This window comes from Cibotium barometz, chromosome 4 (genome assembly GCF_041138505.1).
Source record: "Cibotium barometz isolate CiBa-2024 chromosome 4, ASM4113850v1, whole genome shotgun sequence".
NCBI lineage: Eukaryota > Viridiplantae > Streptophyta > Polypodiopsida > Cyatheales > Cibotiaceae > Cibotium > Cibotium barometz.
Genome location: NC_141049.1, coordinates 39,912,148 through 39,926,873, shown reverse-complemented (window position 1 = coordinate 39,926,873; position 14,726 = coordinate 39,912,148). Strand labels below are relative to the sequence as shown.

The 14,726-nt window shown below is 45.5% G+C and overlaps 1 protein-coding gene across 1 annotated transcript in view; it reads left to right on the top strand.

Annotated features, from left to right (window-relative positions):
- The window catches only part of LOC147639251 (phospholipase D gamma 3-like), an 83,734-nt gene that overhangs the window by 12,636 nt on the left and 56,372 nt on the right, over positions 1-14,726 (top strand). Inside the window, exons 2-4 of the mRNA XM_086788945.1 lie at positions 2,440-2,556; positions 2,990-3,187; positions 3,316-3,588. Coding sequence (XP_086645071.1) covers positions 2,440-2,556; positions 2,990-3,187; positions 3,316-3,588 — 588 coding nt within the window. The remainder of the gene's footprint in view (positions 1-2,439; positions 2,557-2,989; positions 3,188-3,315; positions 3,589-14,726) is intronic.

Here is a 14,726-nt window from a genome sequence, read left to right as displayed (position 1 = left end):
GCCACGCGAGCTTGCATCACTCCCATGCCAAGAAACATATTCAAGTGACCTGTACTTGCAGCCAAAAACCCAAGCACAAAGCTGAATTTGAAGCCAAACAAAAACAGCCCATAGACTTGCCACGTGGACTGTACCTGCAGGTGTACTTGACTGCGCCGTCTGTACTTGCAGCAGCCTGCCCTGCACCGCCAGTACCTGCACCACCTGAATCTGCACCTGCAGCAGCCTGTCCTGCCACGTGGGCTGTACCTGCAGACAGCAGCCGTACACTACCTGCACAGGCCCATCCATGCACAGCCAGCATGCAGTCCATCTCTCCTCAGAAAAGCACACGTTTCCTCTAGGGAAAGGCGCCTACTTGCCTGCCAGCCCCTCCTCTTTCCCAAAAAGCACACGTGGCCCCAAAATAGCTTATGGGCCACGTTTTCTTCATAAATGGCATTAAAAATTACTTTGAAGGTTTTTAAAACCTTTTAAGTTAAAATTCCTTTGCCCCCTTTCACACATGGGGTTATCCACACATGGGCTTCCATCTTCACTCCCACCTGATGCCATTCACACTGTCCACCATGTCCCCGTGCACACCTGCATCTTGTCCAGGGAAAAACACAGGGTCATGACACCAATGGTCGGGAAGAGGCATCAATGTAGTGAGAGATTTCCAAAAGGCAATCCTCTCACCTCTATGGTTAGAAGCATAGGCGGGGACTGAAGAAGGCAGGGGGCGGGCAGCAAAGGGGGAGACGGGGCAGCAAAAGGGGGGCTGGCGGGGGCAGCAAAAGGGGCAGGCGAAGGCAGGCGGGGGGCAGCAGAGGGGCTGACGGGGGCAGCTGAAGGGCAGGTGGGGCAGCAAAAGGGGGGCTGTCGGGGGCAGCAAAAGGGGCAGGCGAAGGCAGGCGGGGGGCAGCAGAGGGTCTAGCGGGGGCAGCTGAAGGGCAGGCGGGGACGGAAAGGCTAGCGAAGGGCGGAAGTTGGGCAGGCGAAGGGGGGTTGCGAAGGCAGCAGTTGGGCAGGTGAAGGCAGCAGAGGCAGGCGGTAGCAGCAAAGAAGCAGGCGGAGGCAACAGAGGGCAGGCGGGGGCAGCAGTGCAGGTTCACGTCACTTCAGCAGGGCAGAATTTAATTGGCTTCGAACCGGGTAGCTTTTGCCTGAGGTTGGGAGGTGAATTGAAGGGGCTCTCACGCTTCAGCACTTTGTTTTGGAGAAGAAGGTCGTGCAGTTATGGAAAAATTGATATTCCATGTAGATTCTTTTGTCTAAGGCATCCCTTAAAAGCTATGGTAAAAGAGAAACATTGCAGATGCTGGAGAAGCATTGTGAAACACCAATCAATTTTGGACAGGTGCTCCTTGGCTAAGGATGCAGCTGAGAATCTTATCTTTGAAGGGTCTCGATGGTGAACACCCCATGTGTGCCCATTGAACATATCCATGATTTTATCTCATTTGAGGTCTTATTAGGCACTTTTGTGTGCTTGTGTCATTACGTCTTCTGCATTATGCGCTGGCCCAATCTTGGAAAGAAAGAAGTAACAAGAGTCTGGGAGGCGTCTTCCAGTCCGCAAGTTTTCTCCTAACTGTCTCTCTCTATGTCTATGAATCTCTTGTGAGTAGAGAGCCATACAATCATGATGCTTGTAATAATTATAATACTTAGAATACTTATGATACTTGATGTCTCTACATAGAGGACCAAACCCCCATTGGAACTCGGATCTTATAGTATGCTAAGCATTGGGCGATAGCATGTTCCTCTGTATCCACCTCGTTATCACATATTACACATACCGCTGTCTTTCAGCACCTTTCTACATGCAACCCCTCTGTTGAAGCACAGAGCTGCTCAATAACTAGGCGAGGGTTTACAACTTTACTGCACACGAGGCACGATTTCTAATTCGTAGCCTCTCTACCTGGTTCCACTCTAGCTGAGGGGCCTATTTGAAAGAGATGGACAAGGGAATGAAAAAGAGTGCCTTAGCTTGGACCTACTGATAATGGGCCCAAAAAAAATCTTTCTCAAGGCTGGCCAATGATTCGTGGCCTTTTGCCAGCTGTGATTTCACAGCTGGTTTTATTTTACATCTTAGGCATGAGAAAATAAGGTCCAAGTGGAAATTATGCTAGTACAATCTCCTCCTCAAATGTGAACGATTTTCTATGCAAGTAACTAGGGCTAGTGTGGTTGATTGCTACCTTGGTTTTATCAAGGCAACCTTAAAGTCTTAACTCTTGTAAGACATCTTGATAGCATTGCCACATCTTTGTATGAGTGTTTGTTAGTTCTTCTTTTTTCCCCTTTTTCTTTTGTTGGACTAGAGGTGCAAAGTCATTGCTTGATTGCAAACTTGTGTTTCTCATGCAGATCTCATTGAAGCCAGGGAGGTTTTCTTGTTTAAGCTGTGCTGACTTGTAATCTATTGCTGTGTTCTATTTCTAGGATGGTGTTATGAAAACACATGATGAAGAAACGCGAAATTTTTTCAAGAATTCTGGTGTCAAGTGTCTGCTTGCTCCTCGATATGCTGACAGTAAGCTTAGCTGGGTTAAACAACAGGTAAAATATTCCATTCATCTACCTATTCAGCATAGAGAACTTGGATTCTACATCTTGGTTCTATGCAAAGTCAATGCGTTTAACTTAGAAGCCTGCAAATGGGGTCAGTGAGCCATTGCCTGCACCACATCCCCTAGCTAGCGAGCTAAATATTCCATTCATCTACCTATTCAGCATAGAGAACTCGGATTCTACATCTTGGTTCTATGCAAAGTCAATGCGTTTAACTTAGAAGCCTGCAAATGGGGTCGGTGAGCCATTGCCTGCACTACATCCCCTAGCTAGCGAGCTCAAATCTTGACACCTAATATAATATAGTATTTTCTTGAAAAAACAAGAAGTCTGCAACTGGCTGGATTAAAGATGTTTCGCAAAAGTGTATTTTGGAAGCATTTCAAAAGTCCCTTTGGGTATGGCTATCCTTGCGGTGCAGGTTGTCGGAACTATTTATACTCATCATCAAAAGCTGGTTATCATGGATACAAAGGGCCCTCCGGACAAGAGGAGGTTGACTGCATTTATAGGTGGCCTTGATCTCTGTGATGGACGATATGATACACCGGACCATACTCTTTTTTGTAGGTTGAATACAGATTTCAAAGATGATTATCATAGTCCCACATTTCCAACAGTAAGTAGCCTTAACTTCTGGATAGTATTGTAGGAGACATCTTTCTTATACATGTTGGTACAGAGTTTTGAAGGCAGAGATTTATTATTGCTAGGTGAGTGCAATTAATCTCAATCAACTCTTGGCAGAAAGTTGACAGTGGAGGCCCAAGGCAGCCATGGCATGATCTACATTGCAAAATTGAAGGGCCTGCTGCATATGATGTTCTGCAGAACTTTGAGCAACGTTGGAAAAAAGTTGCCAAATGGCATCGGTACAGATTGAAGATGCAGAGAGTTGGTGGATGGCATGAAGACTTCCTCATTGATTTTGATCAAAAGGCATGGGCAATAAAGGATGGTCAAGGTAAAGGAGCCTTAAATGTGACCGAGGAAACTGACCCCGAGAGTTGGCATATTCAGGTATATTTGCGAGATGTGGACAAGGTTTGCCATATGTATTTTATTTCATGTCGATGGAGTATTTCGATGCATGGCTATTTTTCTTGAGTTCAAATTTTGTGATAATGGAGGAGATGAGGATGTTGGCTTGATTCCATTTTGACATGTCACACAATGTTTTTTACACTGTAACATTTTTTTTCCTAAGAAATAGATCCTTCTATTAGTTATATGAAAAACCAGCCAACAGGCCGAAGTACACGCTCAGAACCCTCAAGAGAGAAAAAACACTGGTGAGGGTAGTCCCCTCCATGGCTGCTTGCTCTTGGAGGGAACTACCTCAGAAGAGAGGGGGGTGGGAGTGGGAAAGCCAAACCGGTGGCCTGTAGTGCCAATTAAGGTCACTGGCATTGAAGGAGAGGAAGGGGCCCTGCTGCCAGGTGTGTAGAAAGGCCTCTCGATGTCCCTGCATGTGGTTTGAATCTCTTGTAGATTCCCCCACTTGCCATGCTGCTGATGCATCGGGGGAGTCTGCCTCTATAGCTCGTCCCAACACACCAACCTAGGGAGGACACTACATGCTAGCACCACAACACCAGCAAAACACATATTTTAGACACTCTGTCCCAAAACATGTGATGGTCCTAGGTGATGGCCTCTATATTACCACCAGCAGCCACACGAGAAGAATATATACTAGAATCAGATGTGGGGAACACCAAAATTACAACTCCAAGGCACTTTACAACTCTGTTGATATCCTCTACAGTCTTGCTAACTCAAATCGACACCTGAACACTATCTAACTGACTCAATTGACTCCTCCAATTGTCCTCCTAGGTCAAACCTGACCTCCCACAACTCTGATCTTCACTCCTTACGCTTCAGCTGACCTCCTCTGACAACCAGCTGACCAAAAAATCTCTCAGCTGACATCCAGCTGATTAGTTGCTGACTATGACCTGAATCAGATACCTATTGCTGACCCCAGTCAGATATATGTGCTCCAGGTTTCTAAAATGTCCTCCAGCATTAGCAACCTTCAAATGTTTTGTCTCAGAACTTCATTGAACCTGTCAGCACTCCCCTACTGACTCAAATTTGACCTGACTAATTCAGCTGACTCAGCTGAATCAGATCTCTCCACTCTAGTGTCCTCGAACACTTCTACACCCTCAAATACCTCAGATCCCACAAAGATTCAACACAACTGACTCAAAACTGACAGCAGCTGACTGTCTATGGACTCTGGAACACTTTCAACCCACAAATCAATCCAATTGACTGCTGCTGACAGTCCATTGACCGTCAGACCAAACCCAGAACCACTTCCCTTCGACCCAAAAGGACTCAAAATTAAAGCTTTTAACTCTGTTTTGATCCTGTACTAACAGAGACTTTCACTCGCAATTGCCTCTCAACAAATTCCATCAAAGCAGCACAAATGTGACACTAGAGCATAAAAACTCATCAATTCAACTCATAGGATTAAAACTCACAATCAAGCCTTTTGCATATGCCAATCTCAACAACCCTTAGACATGGGGTTCAAACTAAAGACAAGAAACACCAAAAGCCTGAGGGATCCTCCACAAGTATATCCCAGTAGCAACTCTTTAGACCTATGTCTTCATCTTCATAGGTATAAACATCTATGGAATCTGTAGCCACTTCTACACGTCTCCATCTTCAAGTACTGAAAGGAACAATTGAGCAAGGCACTGGATCGATCCAAGTTCTAAGGAGATCCTAGGGCACCTCAACCTTCTAAAAGATTCTTTGCTTCCTTTTGCACCCTCTGCTCTGGACAAATCCAAGCCTCCTCACACTACTCTCGTGTCTTCTTCCAAATGATCGTTATCGCCTCAAAGACCTTCGACCCACAAAAATAGAACACCCAAATGCACTCTCCTAACAAGCTTTTTACAGAGCTTTTCTCCAGATCTTGGCTCTTCACCCCTCTCTCCTCTCTGCTGTCCCTACCCCATGCATGCAAAAGCTCCTCCTTTTCTAAAAAAAGTGCGATCATTAGTCAGCTCCTAGCCTCTCCTTTTCTTAACTGAAACTGGCAACTACTACTTTTATTTTTAGGTGGCCATGCAAAAGCCTCTTATTGCTATGGTTCTAATCATGCCCAATGGGCTTATTCTCATTTCTGAGGTTTGGGCAGGCACGCGCTAGGGTCTGGACACTAAAAAACCCATCATTATTTGCCCAACTTCCCTTGGTTAGAGCATTCATGCTCAACCACATCTTGCTGGCTCACCAAGATGTCCTCAAGGAAGAATAGATTCAAGTCTCAAGAAGTATCTTCAGGATCAGTTGGAACATCTGCATCAATATGCAGGCTGGTATCCATCACCACTGAATCCTTTCTGATAGTCATGATCTTGCACCAGTATGGCTTGAGCCTGTAGCCATTTACTCTCTTGGAATGCCACTGATCATCCAAATCAGCCAACTGATACGAACCATTCTCATATGCATGCACTGTCAGAATATGCAGCGGATATGACGACAAAATCTGAGAACACAAGAGCAAGTGCACTGCAGAAAAATACAGCAATGGAGAAGGAGAGAGAGAGAGGCGTGTAACTTTGCTCTATATACAAGAAAATCCTGAAAATATGATACAACAAATGGGGGGCCATGAGGCCATTTTATATGGCCCCACATGTGCAGTCGGCCAGCAGTAGGACAGCCGACAGCACCTGTGTAGACACCCGACTGCACCAGACAGTCGGCCTTCAAATGTGTGAAGTCGGCCAGCAACAGAGAGAGGCAGGGGCAGTCGGCCAGTGTCAGAATGCACAGTCATGCAATCGGCCAGCATACAGAGGTAGCCGACATGCACAGGACGGCCTCACACAGCAGAAAAAATAAGGAAAAATATGGAGAGTGGGGAAAAATGAGAAAACACCTAATCCGGGCGGGCGCACCCACAACAGAGGCTGTGGTGTAAATGTACAGACAGGAGATGACTGCTAACATGCACTACCTTGAAGGGGCCCTCCCATTTGATCTGAAACTTAGTCTGGAAGGTATTATCTAGCCTATTGTTGTACCTGAGAACTAGATCTCCCTCCTTAATGCCTTTGTCTTTGACAGTTTGATTGAAATGTTCAGCCCTCTGGCTGCTTAGCTGAATGTAATGAACCAGGGCTTCCTCTCCGGCCAACTGCAATTCTTGGAGATCCAATAGCCTCTCTACATACTCATTCTGGCCACTTTCTTGATGCTTCAAAAGGAATTGCAAACTAGGTATCTCTACCTCAATAGGCATCATGGCTTCTTTCCCAAATACAAGATGATAAGGTGAGAAATTAGTGGTTGATCTGACTGCTGTCCTATAAGCCCATAAAGCTGAAGATACACGTAGATCCCATTGCTGGGGATGCTCCTCTAAACATTTGGTCAACATGTTGATGGAAGTAAACCAGAATTAGGGTTTACAGTTCATTCATGGGAGACATACACAGAGAAGCAAGGGAGAGAGAGAGAGAGAGTTGTGGGGATAAGTCAACTCATGAAAAGCATGAGTGTGTGACTCCCCTATCACACATGTATATTGCACTAGTACACATAGTGCACTTAGTACATTAAAAGTACTAAGTGTACTATGTACTATAACTTATGGGCTTGTACACACTATAAGGGTGGGCATAACGCCTTTACCCCAACAACCTCCCACTTAAAGGCAAAGTGCCCTTAAGTAAAGGAAAAGAAAAAATCAGCATGTACATGATAATATACAAGGCCATATCAAGACTGAAAATGGCCTCATCCAATGCCCATCAAGTGTCTGCAATGAGCAAACCGCTCCGGAGGCAAACTCTTCGTCAACAGATCAGCCGGGTTGTCATCCGTATGAATTTTAACAAGCTGAATTTGCTTGTTCTCTATCACCTCTCTGATGAAGTGATACTTCACATCCACATGCTTCGTCTTTGCATGAAAAACAGGGTTCTTTGCCAACTGAATGGCACTCTGACTGTCACAATGCAACAATGGAATATCCCCTGTATAGCCCAAATCAACCACTAACCGAGATAGCCATAATGCCTCCTTGCAAGCCTCTGTGGCTGCAATATACTCGGCCTCTGTAGTAGATAAGGCAGTGCACTTCTGCATCCTGGATATCCATGACACAGCACCTCCTGTGAATGTAAATACATAACCGGTAGTAGACTTCCGGTTATCTGGATGACCGGCATAATCCGAGTCCGTATAACCATGCACTAATGCATCCTGTTTGCCAAAGCAAATGCACAAATCCTGTGTGCCCTTCAGGTATCTCATGACACCTTTCACTGCTTCCCAATGCTTCTTGCCAGGGTTGGCCATGTATCTAGAAACCACTCCCACTGCAAATGCAATGTCCGGCCTAGTAGCAACCATGGCATACATGAGACTGCCACAAGCTGAAGCATACGGAATCTTGGCCATATCAGCCCTGTCACTATCCGACTGTGGGCTGTCCATAGCACTGAGTTTCACATATGGAGGCAAAGGAGTACTAGCTTTCTTCCCCCCGTCCATATTGAACCTCTGCAAGACCTTGCCAATGTAGTCCTTCTGAGACAAATACAACACATGCTGATTTCTGTCCCGAAGTATCCGCATACCCAAGATGTGATTTGCATCACCCAAATCCTTCATATCAAAGGTTTCATGCAGCCTCTTCTTCAAAGCATCCATCTCTTTACGAGATTTCCCGGCAATCAACATATCATCAACATACAAAATGAGAATCAAGAGACTGCCATCCAAAGCTTTCTTGGTGTACAAGCAGTGATCTATGTCACTTCTCCTGAATTTCTGAGATTTCATGAATGTATCAAATTTATGATACCATTCTCTTGGTGCCTGTTTGAGCCCATAAAGACTCTTTTTCAGTTTGCATACAAGCTTCTCCTTTCCACTCTCTGCATAACCCTCTGGCTGCTGCATATATATCTCCTCATGGAGATCACCGTGAAGAAAAGCAGTCTTCACATCCATCTGAATCAAGTCCAGATCATCATGCGCAACCAAAGCCAACACAGCTCTAAGTGTGGTCATTTTGACCACTGGAGAGAAGATCTCCTCAAAGTCCACACCATATTCCTGCTTGAAGCCCTTAGCCACTAACCTGGCTTTGTATCTTGGCTTAGCATCTGATGCAACTTTGAGCCTGTATACCCACTTGCATGGCAAAACCTTCTTGCCTGCAGGCAAAGGCACCAACTTCCATGTTCCATTTTTATGCAGAGAATCCATCTCTGACTTCATGGCACGCTCCCATAGAGCCTTGTCTGCCCTCTGTAAAGCCTCTTTGTAACATGAGGGCTCCCCACAGTCAGTAAGCATCAAATAGTCAACCCCTGGAACAAACCTGTCAGGGGCTCTGGAGGGTCTAGTGGACCTCCGTACCCAATGACCATCATTTGCAGGTTGCTGTCCAGCCTGCATATCACCCATTGGTGGCTCCTGTTCCATGCCATAAGGCTGAAATATCATGCCCGGTATCTCCTCCAACTGTGGTATATCCATAGGGATATCTTCTGCCATATCTGGCTGTCCATTTGGACCATTTTCAGCACCATTTAAGGGCTGGTTTTCCTGCTGTAATGGCTGATTTACAGCCCTTTGTTGTTGTCCATGATGTCCATCATCATCAAAGATGACTCTGCTAGGCTCCTGTTGCCTTGCAGGCTCCTTATACATGCATGTTTCATCAAAAATGACATCATTGCTGCGTATGATCTTTCTATTCATGGGATCCCAAAGTCTATACCCCATTTCACCTCTGTCACCATATCCTAGGAATATGCATTTATGAGACTTAGGATCAAGTTTGGTGCGCATTTCCCTGCGTATGTGCACGTACGCAACGCAACCAAACACTCTCAAGTGCTTGTATGACGGAGGCTTCCCTGTCCATACTTCTTCTGGCACTTTCCCACCAAGCCTCGTGTTAGGTGACCTATTTATAAGGTGAACGGCTGTCATAACAGCTTCAGCCCAAAAACCATGAGGTAATGCAGCATGTGACAACATAGAACGGACCTTCTCCTGTATGGTCCTGTTCATCCTCTCTGCTGTCCCGTTTTGTGGAGGATCATAAGGAGTAGAGAGCTCCCTCTTGATGCCTTTAGCATCACAAAAGTCCTGAAACTGTTTGGACGTATACTCTCCACCATTGTCGGAACGCAAAGCCTTCAGTGTTTTGCCAGTTTGATTCTCAACAAGAGCAACAAACTTCTGAAACACTGAGAATGTATCACTCTTCAAGCGAAGAGGATAGACCCACACCTTGCGTGTGGCATCATCAATAAAAGACACAAAATATTTTGCACCTCCCAAAGAAAGCTGAGGCATCTCACATACATCTGTATGCACAAGCTCTAACTGAGCATCTTTCTGTCCAAGAGCTTTCTTGTGGGGGCACTGTAGTTGCCTACCATATATACAATGCTCACAAAATTGAAAACTTGAAAACTTTAGAGAAGGCAAGTAACCCAAACGAGACAATTGCTCCATTCCCTTGACACTCATGTGTCCCAACCGGCTATGCCACATAGAGATTTCCGGCAGCTCGGTTGCATTTACATTAGCATGGTGACAAACACCTGCATGCATGAAATAAAGAGTGTCCACCTTAGAGCCCCTGGCAACAACCAGTGAGCCCTTACTAATTTTCCACTTTCCACTACCAAATGTGGTAACATAATCAGCATCATCAAGCTGTCCAGTAGAAAGCAGATTCTTTTTGATCTCAGGCACATGCCTGACATCATGGAGCATAAGCTGTGAGCCATCTGAAAATACAAGCCTCACGTCACCTCTGCCAAGAATTTTGCATGCATGGTTATCACCCAAATAAACCACTCCTTCATTGCCAGCAGTGTACCTGACAAACAAGTCTCTGCAACCTGTGACATGAAAGGAGGCACCTGAATCAATGATCCATGAGTGCATACCATGACCACCTGTAAGAAGTGAATGGGCATCAAGTGAAGACGTAAAGAGGACCTCATCCTCACTGCCACCTGCATGTGACACATTGATTTCTTCGATCTTGACTCCACTTTTGCCCTTTGGCTTTACATCTTTGGCTTCATCCTTCTCTTTGTCTTTGCCTTTTCCCTTTTCCTTTTGATCATTTTTCCATTTGTAGCATTGCTTTTTGATGTGTCCCTTCTTGCCACAATAATGGCATTCCAAATCCTTTTTGGAGCGAGACTTGCTCCTTCCCCTTTCTTGGCTTTTCCCCCTTTGCTGGGATCTCCCACGTGCATTCATTGCATTCGACTTGCCAACAGAGTTGTTCTTCCTGTTCATCTCTTCTTGAAGAAGAGCACCCTCAACATCTGCATATGACAGCATAGCATGCGAATTGCTAGTGGCTGTCCTGAATGTGTCCCAACTCTCTGGCAAAGTGCATAACAAAAAAGTGGCTTTGAACTCATCGTCCATCGCCAACTTTTGATTGATGACCTGGCTGACAATACCATTAAACTCATTGAGATGGGCTGTCATAGAAGCCCCTTCCTTCATCTGAAGACCTATGAGTTTCTTCAACCAATACACTTTGCTTGAGGCACTTTGTTGGGCATACAAGTCCTGCAATCTCTGCCACATTCCCCAAGCTGTCTTCTCTTCACGAATGCTGAAAAGTAATGAGTCTGACACAGACAACATGATAGTAGATCTTGCCAGCTCATCCATATCTTCCCACTCTTCAGCTGTAAGAGAAGCGGGCATCACACCCCTTTCTTTGATAGGCTTATGTTGCTTTTTCTGAAGAAACACATTGTAGCACTGGGTTTGCCAAATATCATAATTATGCGAGCCTTCAAGCTTCTTGATGTGAAGCAATGAAGAGCTCTCACCTGTGGTTGCCATAGCAAAATGCAACCTGTAATGCCTGACTCCCTGCAAATGTGCAAACACTGCACCCAAGATGTGCAAACACTGCACCCTAAGCACACAAAGTGCTCACAAATGTTCTCCCAAGCTTTATCTCCCACTGCGGAAGCAAGAATGCAACTTTTCTCCCACTTTTTGTGATGAAAACACCAAAATCTGGTTGCTGCAGATTTTGGACAGCACCTTAAATGTGCTCTTTTGCCCTTCCAAAGTACTGTACAGCAGTACCAAGTGCTCACCAATGATGTACCAAACCTGTACCGGCAATTTCAGCAGCTGAATTTGAACCTTTTGATCACTCAAAACAGTGTACAGCCATGCCAAAACATGCACAAAGCTGTGCCAAATCTGTACCAGCAGGTACAATAGCAATAAATGCTCTCGTGGCTGTCCAAATGAGTGAAAATCAGACTTTTACAGTCACGAACACTGCATACAACAGTCCCGAACAGAAATTGGGCAAAAGCCCCTTGACTGCAAGCTGATTTTTGAGGATTCAAGGCATAAATGGCTTGCCTGCTGCTTTGCCAAGCTCAACAAGCATACGAACTTGAAAAGCCCCTTGATTTGAGATCAATTTCTGATCATGCATGGTACATTGGCGCACATGAAGGCATCCAGAGTGTTCACGATGCTTCCCCCTGGCCACATATACATCAAATACATGAAAGCCCCTTGATTTACAGGCACATTGAGTGCTTGTAAGGCATCAGCACATTAACCACAGCATCAAATGCGATTGCCTGCATGCAAATCAACCAAATCGGCACAAAAGCCCCTTGATTTGCACTGCAATTTGCTGCAATTTGCTGCGATTTTGCCCAAATGTGCGATTTTTCACATCATACAGCATGTATGAGTGCTTAATTGCACAATTACATCAAAAGCCCCAAATTTCGACATTCAATTTCCTGCAAATTGATCCTGATTTGACCAATTTCCTGCAAATTTATCCTGATTGTGACCAATGTCACCCAATTTTGCCAATTTTGCTCAAAAATTGAGCAATTGGGCACCTGTACCTGCTCAATTGATTACTGTATTTGCTCAATTGCAAATCCCAAAAAAAAATTGAGGCAAATACCTTGAAATTTCTGATTTTCCTTCAATTTGCAGGCTGTTGCAGGAAAAGAGTGCAGAAAGGGGGACTCCTCAGGCTCTGCTGTATAGATGATGCTGCTGCTGATGCTCCATGCACCTGTCTGGCTTTTACGCTCAGTCGGCTGCAACGCCTCAAGGAGGCGAAACCACACTCAGTGCTACTAGGCGAAGGCAGCATAGCGTGTAGAGGCTAAGCAGCCAGGCGAACACGGCGCAGTCAATCACGAAGCGCATAACAGCCAGGCGAATACGTGGCGCTGAGCGTTGGCGTAGAAGGCGAACTAGTCCGCGTACCTGTGCGAAGGCGACACGCCTACGTGGCTGGAAGAAAGCAACTTCGCTGGAGTGGTTTCGCCTGGCGCCTTTTCGCTTAGTAGCCTTCGACGCCCAGCCTACGACTCGACGTTCGCCTGCTTGATGACGTCTACACGCTCAAGCCTTCCTTCGCCACTCGCTCGTATGCAGAAGTGGCTGCCCCAGCCACGCTACAGCCAGGCCTGAGTATGGTCGTGTGCTGCCTCAGCCAGGCCTTGCTGCGAATGTTGATGCCACAACACATCTCACGCTGAAGGGCCAGCGCTCACCACGTTTAATTGCTCCAGTTGATGGAAGCTGAATACGACCAGAACAGACTGAGGGAGGGACCAAGATGGCTCTGATACCAGTTGTTGATGGAAGTAAACCAGAATTAGGGTTTACAGTTCATTCATGGGAGACATACACAGAGAAGCAAGGGAGAGAGAGAGAGAGAGTTGTGGGGATAAGTCAACTCATGAAAAGCATGAGTGTGTGACTCCCCTATCACACATGTATATTGCACTAGTACACATAGTGCACTTAGTACATTAAAAGTACTAAGTGTACTATGTACTATAACTTATGGGCTTGTACACACTATAAGGGTGGGCATAACGCCTTTACCCCAACACAACATAGTGCATAGTTCTCCATTAAACCTCTCCACTAGTCCATTGCACTGAGGGTAATATGGAGTGGAATACTTGTGTGTAATATGTGATCTTTGCATCAGTTCTTGTACTACCTCTCCTCTAAATCCTAGCCCCTGATCAGTCAACAGCTCCAAAGGCATGCCAAACCTGGCACATATGTCCTCAAACACAAACTTGGCTACCTCTTTAGCAGTTATGTTTCTCACACCTGGCTTTAGCCCATCTTGTGAGATAATCCACTCCAGTCAGTATGTAAGTGTTACCCCTAGTAGTAGTGGGCAAAGGACCAATGGCATCCAATCCCCACTTTTCAAAAGCTCCATAGGATACAATGCTCTTCCTCAGCTCATACTGCAAAACTCTTTTGCCTTGCTTTTGACAGAGCGCACAACTCTTGCACCAATGATATACATCCCTCCTTAAGCCAAGCCAAACATATCCAGCTTTTAAGATTTTCCTAAGTGTTAGCTTCAGGGCAAAATGTCCCCCAAACACACCTTCATGGAAGGGGGCCAAAATGGCAAAAATCTCCTCCCTGCTAGGAACTCTCCTCAAAATCAAGTCTTTTCCCTTCATGTACAGCTGATCATTCATAATGATGTACTGCAAGGCTTTCCTTATGAATCCATACTTCAGCCTCTTGGATATACGTGAAGGTGCATGGCCTGTATGTAAAAAATCTTCTATCTCTTGGGATGGGCAACAGCAATGGCATGTATATCTAAGTCCTTGCCCAACTCCTCTTTTGCCAGTGCATCTGCAGCCTTATTCAACTCCCACTTTACAAGCCGAATTTGTACTTGTTGGAATCTGAGTAGCATCCTTTTTATCTGGAAATTCTACTCCTTTAGTTTGGGGTTTTTGGCCTTCCAAACAGCTTGAAGCTGCCTAATAACCAGCAGGTTGTCCCCTTTGATGATGAGCCTATTGATCCCCTTCTTTATGCATTGTTGAAGTCCATATTCCAAGGTTGCATACTCATCTTCATTGCTGGTCTGTACCTGCAGCTTTATCCTCTCTTTAAACACCTCTTTGCCCTGTGGATCCAATAGAACAATGCCTCCAATTGCCATTCCTGAGCTCCTCTTGAAAGCCCCATCAAAGAACAAAGTATAAGCATTTGGCAGCCCTATTTTTGGGTCCTTCCATCTGGTCACTTTCTTCTCCGCTATTGTCTCCTCTTCAATACCACAGGAT